Source organism: Cucurbita maxima, unplaced genomic scaffold (assembly GCF_002738345.1).
Source record: "Cucurbita maxima cultivar Rimu unplaced genomic scaffold, Cmax_1.0 Cma_Scf00075, whole genome shotgun sequence".
In the NCBI taxonomy this organism is placed as follows: Eukaryota; Viridiplantae; Streptophyta; class Magnoliopsida; order Cucurbitales; family Cucurbitaceae; genus Cucurbita; species Cucurbita maxima.
Genome location: NW_019272091.1, coordinates 58,681 through 67,687, shown reverse-complemented (window position 1 = coordinate 67,687; position 9,007 = coordinate 58,681). Strand labels below are relative to the sequence as shown.

The window sequence follows — 9,007 nt, the reverse complement described above, 5'->3', positions numbered from 1 at the left end:
AAATCAATAAAAAAAAAAAAAAAAAAAAAAAATATGCAAAGCATTATCATCGAGTAAATAAGAAAAAGAAGTATTTTTGTTTCAATCCATAAGTTATAACATTATAAGCTTTAAGACTTAAACTTTGAATTTGCTACTTACTCGTATTAAAGATTTTTTAGAAAATGTTTTAATATATAATTTAATACGATATTATTTTGAGAAACATGCTTAATTTGAAGATTCTCAATCTATGTACACCTCATTTGATATAAATAATAGCTATCAAATCTCATTTAGATATAATACCAATTCATTCATATATCTCATTTATATTTATAGGTTATATATCTATGATCTCCCCCCTTAACAATATCCATGCATTAGATATTTTTTTTCATGACCAAATTTGATTTATTAATAAAAAATAAAATAATTATGAATTATGAATGTGGAGGGAAATTGTGTCGTGAAGAATATGAAGGATGTATAATATTATTAAAATATTGTAGACTTATTATTTATAATATTCTTATAAACTCTCTACTAATCCAATAGATATACGAAATTAATATTGGCAACTAACCAACTGTTTTTCCACATTTTATCCCAAATAATTTGCTAAACTTTTGTAATATAATGATTAAATATGCCCACCTTAATTAAAATTTAAAATTATATATATATATAATTTTAATTTGAATTTGAATGCTAAGTTTCTATTCAAAAAATGAAAAAAAAAAAACTAAAAATAGTGGTTTGGTTTTGGTCTAAATCCTTCCATTGTATTATACAAAATATAATTTAGAAATTTTACTTCTAAATTTATCATTAATAATGTTATAAAAAGTTGATATTTATTTATTTATTTAAAAAAAATTAAAAATTAATAAATTTCTTCGGATGGAAAAACATTATAACTTAGAAAATTTAGATATTTGATAAGATAAAGAACCACTACAAGGGGAGTAAGATTCGGATTACCTTATTGATCGAATATCTCAAGGCAAGAACATTGTTTGAGATTCGAATCACTTCACAAGCAAGATCGATTATGTCTAGCTTGAATGATTCTTGTTGATCAAATATCTCAAGACAAGAACACTTGCTTGAGATTCGAATCACTCCACAAGAAAAATTGATCATGTCGAACTTGAATGATTCTACATGCAACCTAAACTACATAGAATTGCAAAGAAACTTAGCCAACATTGGCCGAACGAGAGCACAAATGCTTCTTTTACTATATTTTCCAAGTCTACTTACAAATACAATATACATGGCTTTATATAGCTTCAAAATGAAACTACTAAAGTCATTCCAAGAGTTGTTACATTCATACTTAATGGTCATAATTAACCATTATGTTATTGTAACCTAAAGTAAATAAAAACTCTTAAAATACATTAATGAAATACAATAACTCTAAATTGTAATCCACCCAAAATTTATCACATAGAAACTTCATTCTTCCTCAATGTGACATGAATTGAAATGATAATCCGAATCTTACTCCCCTTATAGTGATTCCTTATCTTATCATTTGATATTTAATTATAAAAATAATATGATTAAATTTATAAATTAATATAAGCATATTGAAATTTGATATTTAATTATAAAAATAGTAAGATTAAATTTGTAAATTAATCTTAAGTTTATGTAAAGTAAAACATTAATAAGTCTGTAGCTAAAAATTGTTACAATCAATTTAATACTAATGTTGGTAATGAAAGTCCTCAAAACTATACTAATGAACTAGTATATTAGATTACAGCATGTCAAATGTATGGAAATCAATCGAATTATATTTAGATAGTGTTTCTTCCAACATAATTATATTGTCTACGTTGGAGCAGTTTCAGGATGATAATAGAGCATCTCAGTCAATATCATTTCTCTAATCTCATGCTCATCAAGTGATTCGTCGATGTCGAGACTAAGGGGAATCTCATCAGTAGAATTGAATTCCATGTCGTATAGCTCAGACATGTATGGATGTTGAAGTGCTTCATTAATGGTAATTCTTTTCCTCGGGTCAAACACAAGCATCTTTTGTAGCAAGTCCAAAGCTAAAGGTTCAGCTTGTGGATATTGATCTGAAAATTGTACCCCTTTTGAGAAAGGCATAGCTTTGATAAATTTTATGGACTTTAGATTATCAATAAACTCGATATCTGCTTCCTTTGGATTGCCGAGAACTTCGATGATTAACTCTAGTTGGTTGAGGCAATCCATCCCAGGGAAGATAGGTGTCCGACCCAAAATCTCAGCAAAGATGCATCCCACAGACCACACATCAATGGAAGTCCCATAGCTGCCACAGGATAGGAGAAGCTCTGGTGCACGATACCAGCGAGTAACAACGTACTCAGTCATGACTTGGTCCTGGCCTTTGCTCGTTCGTGCTAACCCGAAATCACAAATCTTCAGATCACAATTAGCATTGACGAGGAGGTTCCCGGGCTTCAAATCTCGGTGAAGAATGTTGGTTGAATGAAGATACTGCAAGCCGGAAAGGCTCTGTAATACAGAATAACATTAGAATCAGAATTTAGAGCTGTAATACATCAAATTCATGTATAAAAATTTCATGACATCAAATCCTTACACCATATCTCACACGTCCTCTCTTTTCCTTACAAGCACACGTTATAACGAAAAATTAAAACATTTTCGAACAAAACAGAGAAATCGAATACAGAATCCATACCTGATACATCAAACACTTGCAATGATTATTTGAAAGGGGCTGAGAAGATCTGATAATCTGATCAAGATCAGTGTTCATGAGCTCGTAAACCAAATACACATCCTTAAAACTATTTCTATGCGCAGGCATCATCACATCCTTCAAAGCAATCACGTTCTCATGTCTTATGTGCCTCAAAAGCTTCATCTCCCTGAGTGTTCTCAATGCCTCGAAGCGATTGTCAAACACATTTTTAATCTTCTTGATAGCCACTTTCTCGTTGGTCTGTTGGTTGGTAGAAGAACACACCACACCGTAAGATCCTCGCCCAATGGGCTTGATTGGTACATACTTAGTATCGATTTCAAACAGAGTTTGCCACATTGAGTAATAATGTTTCCCAACTGACTTAAATCCTTTTGGTGGTTGGACTGGTGTTGCCATGTTCCTTCAAATTTAACAACTATTTTATTAACCACAAATACAAAAAAATCATTCAAAAACAGAAAAAGACTTTTAGAATTTGATCTTACTTGGTGAAACTGTTTTGATTGAGAAAGAAAAAGGTGTGAGAATGATTTGTTCCGAAATGTGAAGGTTCTCTCGGTTTTTGATGTAGCAATGAGATGAGGTAAAGTGAGGGAGAAGGGGGAAATTGTTTAAGGGAAGAAAGGGTAGCAAACACAGCACAAGAGAAAGAGGAATGAAAGCTCAGTATTGGAAGAACTTGGTGGGAGAAGAGAGGCATAGGTATCAATATATATAAGTTTGTGAACAATCCAATCGGCATAAGGAATAGGAGATTTTAAATTTCCAATTAGGAAAGGGAGATATAAAGTAATATAAATACTTCCAAATTTTATATTTTATCTTTTTAACTTAAAAAAAATTCAAAAATACACCTATCTTATTATTATTATTATTAGTATTAGTATGGTATCATTTTTAAAACGCTAGCACATTTTATTTTTAAAACAAGTTTAATTTTTTCTTTTTACCATCAATGATGTGAACTAAAACTTTTTAACCTTATATCCAAATTTTTTTAAGAAGAAAAAATGTTTGAATTTTTGTTCTCTCTTCGTTTAACAATAACGTTGTTACTACATACATGACATGACAAATGCATGCGCAAAATAATCATTTAAAATATTTCATTTAAACGAAGCATGGACTCAAACGTTCATAATAGAATCTTTAAAACAATAATGCAAAAATTAAATCAGGTAAAGTTTAGATAAAATAAAGAAAAATAAAAATATTACTTTGAATCAATCTAAGGGTTACTAAATAAACATAAAGTGTTATTAACCTACCACTGGTTCAATGGCCTTCATCACGACGTCACCATCCGTACTTTGGTACCTTACCTCTACTTAAAAAAATAAGAGTAGTATGTTGTTTTAGTATTTTAAGAAATACTTAGTAAATAATCGCACGTTTGATATTCAGAAACAAAAACACACGTGACATTCTGGGACCTATATTTAAAAAACAACATGACAAACTTATAGGCATGATCTATAGAGGTTTACGCATCATAGATTATCATTATGATAACGTAGTATTACATCATAAATAGTCACACTATAGTATAGCTTATAAACATTGAATAACACAATATTGGATAACATAGAAATCATAATTATGACATGTGCAAGGTTAACGAGAATGCATCATAATACGTAATACAATTCATCCAACCAAGTAAATAGTAAAGCCACTTACTTTAGTAGGTTAAAAAAGGGTTGTTAGTTTATCTTTGGAGCTACTCCAAGTGCTTCAATTCAAAGCAAGAAATCTATGTGAATTTACAACACTAGATTGAAACACATTAAACGAATTTATTTACATAACGTTCACGATTAAACTTCTAATTAACTTATTATACTTTAATATGGCCAAACAATGCTAATACTCATCTTAAAGGCTATTAAAAGTGCAAAACCGGACTCTAGAAGGGTAAAAAATGGTATGAAAGGGTGAAAAGTACAGGAACAAATTGAAAATTTGTAAACCAAGCCGTTCATGCCGTTAGAGCCGCTACTGTGCCGAGCTGAGCCAATAAGTCATTGCTCGAAAGGGACACGGGTTGGGCTAGATGTGCGGGAAAGGACATGTATCATAAGGTCATGATATGAACACATCTCGTGGTCTAGGTCGGACTAGTATTAGGTAAAGCACGTGGGTTGTGAGGCTGCTAGGATAAGGGACGAGTGTTTTGGTCCGAGTGCCTACTACACCAAAGGCGCACTCAATGGCTAGATGCATGTTGGGTCTGCAGTGAGTTGCTAGATTGACACACAATGAACTTGGCTGGGGTACTACGTTCGCATGGGTGAACTAGGGTTTGTCTTTGGTTATTGCACCAATGAGCCACGACTACTTGATGTTTATGTAACACCCAAAAATGAAGGAAATTAGCTCCAATGAGAATAAGCCACCTATGTAAGTCCCAAAGGATCCTAGGAATGAAATCAAGAGGATTAACCTAAGGACAAGAGTCTTAAACAATGATTTCTGTACCCTAAAAAGTAATTATAATGATTAAGGCTTTCACGAAGTATTGGGAATGAAAAAGTAAGCCAAAATCAAGAAAATGTAGTTTTTCTAATTATTAACCATATTTCCATATTTTTAATTCCTTATCTAGAAGGAATTTTAAGATGATCAAAAACTACAAAAATGACCAACATGAAGAATTTTTAGAAAAATTATAGATTTTTAAGAAAAAATAATAATAAAGTATCCAAAGTGGCACAAAATACCTTGGAAATTATGGAGACGTCATTCTAAATCTGAACCTCTTGAGTGACCTCTTGCAAAAAAAAAAAAAAAAAAAACCNTTCTCATGTCTTATGTGCCTCAAAAGCTTCATCTCCCTGAGTGTTCTCAATGCCTCGAAGCGATTGTCAAACACATTTTTAATCTTCTTGATAGCCACTTTCTCGTTGGTCTGTTGGTTGGTAGAAGAACACACCACACCGTAAGATCCTCGCCCAATGGGCTTGATTGGTACATACTTAGTATCGATTTCAAACAGAGTTTGCCACATTGAGTAATAATGTTTCCCAACTGACTTAAATCCTTTTGGTGGTTGGACTGGTGTTGCCATGTTCCTTCAAATTTAACAACTATTTTATTAACCACAAATACAAAAAAATCATTCAAAAACAGAAAAAGACTTTTAGAATTTGATCTTACTTGGTGAAACTGTTTTGATTGAGAAAGAAAAAGGTGTGAGAATGATTTGTTCCGAAATGTGAAGGTTCTCTCGGTTTTTGATGTAGCAATGAGATGAGGTAAAGTGAGGGAGAAGGGGGAAATTGTTTAAGGGAAGAAAGGGTAGCAAACACAGCACAAGAGAAAGAGGAATGAAAGCTCAGTATTGGAAGAACTTGGTGGGAGAAGAGAGGCATAGGTATCAATATATATAAGTTTGTGAACAATCCAATCGGCATAAGGAATAGGAGATTTTAAATTTCCAATTAGGAAAGGGAGATATAAAGTAATATAAATACTTCCAAATTTTATATTTTATCTTTTTAACTTAAAAAAAATTCAAAAATACACCTATCTTATTATTATTATTATTAGTATTAGTATGGTATCATTTTTAAAACGCTAGCACATTTTATTTTTAAAACAAGTTTAATTTTTTCTTTTTACCATCAATGATGTGAACTAAAACTTTTTAACCTTATATCCAAATTTTTTTAAGAAGAAAAAATGTTTGAATTTTTGTTCTCTCTTCGTTTAACAATAACGTTGTTACTACATACATGACATGACAAATGCATGCGCAAAATAATCATTTAAAATATTTCATTTAAACGAAGCATGGACTCAAACGTTCATAATAGAATCTTTAAAACAATAATGCAAAAATTAAATCAGGTAAAGTTTAGATAAAATAAAGAAAAATAAAAATATTACTTTGAATCAATCTAAGGGTTACTAAATAAACATAAAGTGTTATTAACCTACCACTGGTTCAATGGCCTTCATCACGACGTCACCATCCGTACTTTGGTACCTTACCTCTACTTAAAAAAATAAGAGTAGTATGTTGTTTTAGTATTTTAAGAAATACTTAGTAAATAATCGCACGTTTGATATTCAGAAACAAAAACACACGTGACATTCTGGGACCTATATTTAAAAAACAACATGACAAACTTATAGGCATGATCTATAGAGGTTTACGCATCATAGATTATCATTATGATAACGTAGTATTACATCATAAATAGTCACACTATAGTATAGCTTATAAACATTGAATAACACAATATTGGATAACATAGAAATCATAATTATGACATGTGCAAGGTTAACGAGAATGCATCATAATACGTAATACAATTCATCCAACCAAGTAAATAGTAAAGCCACTTACTTTAGTAGGTTAAAAAAGGGTTGTTAGTTTATCTTTGGAGCTACTCCAAGTGCTTCAATTCAAAGCAAGAAATCTATGTGAATTTACAACACTAGATTGAAACACATTAAACGAATTTATTTACATAACGTTCACGATTAAACTTCTAATTAACTTATTATACTTTAATATGGCCAAACAATGCTAATACTCATCTTAAAGGCTATTAAAAGTGCAAAACCGGACTCTAGAAGGGTAAAAAATGGTATGAAAGGGTGAAAAGTACAGGAACAAATTGAAAATTTGTAAACCAAGCCGTTCATGCCGTTAGAGCCGCTACTGTGCCGAGCTGAGCCAATAAGTCATTGCTCGAAAGGGACACGGGTTGGGCTAGATGTGCGGGAAAGGACATGTATCATAAGGTCATGATATGAACACATCTCGTGGTCTAGGTCGGACTAGTATTAGGTAAAGCACGTGGGTTGTGAGGCTGCTAGGATAAGGGACGAGTGTTTTGGTCCGAGTGCCTACTACACCAAAGGCGCACTCAATGGCTAGATGCATGTTGGGTCTGCAGTGAGTTGCTAGATTGACACACAATGAACTTGGCTGGGGTACTACGTTCGCATGGGTGAACTAGGGTTTGTCTTTGGTTATTGCACCAATGAGCCACGACTACTTGATGTTTATGTAACACCCAAAAATGAAGGAAATTAGCTCCAATGAGAATAAGCCACCTATGTAAGTCCCAAAGGATCCTAGGAATGAAATCAAGAGGATTAACCTAAGGACAAGAGTCTTAAACAATGATTTCTGTACCCTAAAAAGTAATTATAATGATTAAGGCTTTCACGAAGTATTGGGAATGAAAAAGTAAGCCAAAATCAAGAAAATGTAGTTTTTCTAATTATTAACCATATTTCCATATTTTTAATTCCTTATCTAGAAGGAATTTTAAGATGATCAAAAACTACAAAAATGACCAACATGAAGAATTTTTAGAAAAATTATAGATTTTTAAGAAAAAATAATAATAAAGTATCCAAAGTGGCACAAAATACCTTGGAAATTATGGAGACGTCATTCTAAATCTGAACCTCTTGAGTGACCTCTTGCAAAAAAAAAAAAAAAAAAAAACCTCTTAGAATCTCAAAATTCAGCCGTTGAATCTCCTCCAAAATTGGACACCATTTAGAACGTTCAAAGATCATCGAATCCAACCGTCAGAATTAATACTGGAAGTCGATAGCTCATTGATCAGAGAGAATATTTTCGATGAATTATCCCGAAAATTTAATCTCCAAATCTAGACGATTTTGGAATAAGAATCGAGAAAGGTCGAGCTCTCAATCGTAAGTTATAAGTGTTTAGATTTTGGGTCTTCTATTCTCGTATTTCTTCCGAATTGGAGAACAATTCTCCATCATTTCCCTTCGAATTTGTTCCTACATTTTCTAAACAAGATTATCCAAAAGTTCTATAAGGATTAGAGGACTCAAAGTGGCTAAAAACCATTCCTCCATTCCAATCGGCCAATCGGCCAATCGGCCAGTGAAGAGTTTCAAGGAAAATTTAAAAATTCAATCTGAGGATACCTGATAATTCATCAAGCAAGGACGATCCCAATCAGTTTCTGAAACCTCCAATGAATGTTTCCCTAGAAGACCACAAAGAGAAATAACCTCAGGAACGAGTCCAATGGAAGAAAATCAGTTTCAGGCTTAAATTGGGGGTAAGTGTCGAATTCCTATCTAATGTTCCTTTATCTTAAAATTGAGGATTCATTTAGTTTACGAGGAAGAAGTTGAGTAACTTTGGTGAAGAAATTGAAAGGTGAAACGTTGAGAACAAGCTACCCAAGAGATCGATTTTTTGGTGTTTTGGGTAACTTGCAGACCGAGGACGATTCTTCAAAATTAAGGACACACCCTCAATGTCATTCCTAAAAAACAATTCCT

General features: G+C 32.2%; 1 protein-coding gene and 1 long non-coding RNA gene across 3 annotated transcripts; both read right to left on the bottom strand.

The window, feature by feature from the left end:
* Window positions 1-1,824: 1,824 nt before the first annotated feature.
* LOC111472490 (mitogen-activated protein kinase homolog NTF3-like) lies at window positions 1,825-3,115 on the bottom strand. The gene is made up of 2 exons (XM_023118130.1): window positions 2,693-3,115; window positions 1,825-2,502 (listed from the first exon to the last, which is right to left on the bottom strand). Exons 1-2 carry the CDS (start codon window positions 3,113-3,115, stop codon window positions 1,825-1,827), a joined length of 1,101 nt encoding a protein of 366 aa, XP_022973898.1.
* Window positions 3,116-6,583: 3,468 nt separating this feature from the next.
* LOC111472496 lies at window positions 6,584-8,753 on the bottom strand. Of its 2 annotated transcripts, none has more exons than XR_002715428.1 (3): window positions 8,645-8,753; window positions 8,111-8,158; window positions 6,584-6,717 (listed from the first exon to the last, which is right to left on the bottom strand). It is a non-coding gene; the product is annotated as an uncharacterized LOC111472496 (long non-coding RNA). The 2 variants fall into 2 exon arrangements; XR_002715429.1 differs by lacking the exon at window positions 8,645-8,753 and adding an exon at window positions 8,271-8,333.
* Window positions 8,754-9,007: the final 254 nt, after the last annotated feature.

Coding starts and splice junctions, on each gene's coding strand:
- LOC111472490 (XM_023118130.1), bottom strand. CDS start 3,115: ATGGCAACACCAGTCCAACCACCAAAAGGATTTAAGTCAGTTGGGAAA. Junction 2,503..2,692: donor GCAAGTGTTTGATGTATCAG/GTATGGATTCTG, acceptor TCTGTATTACAG/AGCCTTTCCGGCTTGCAGTA.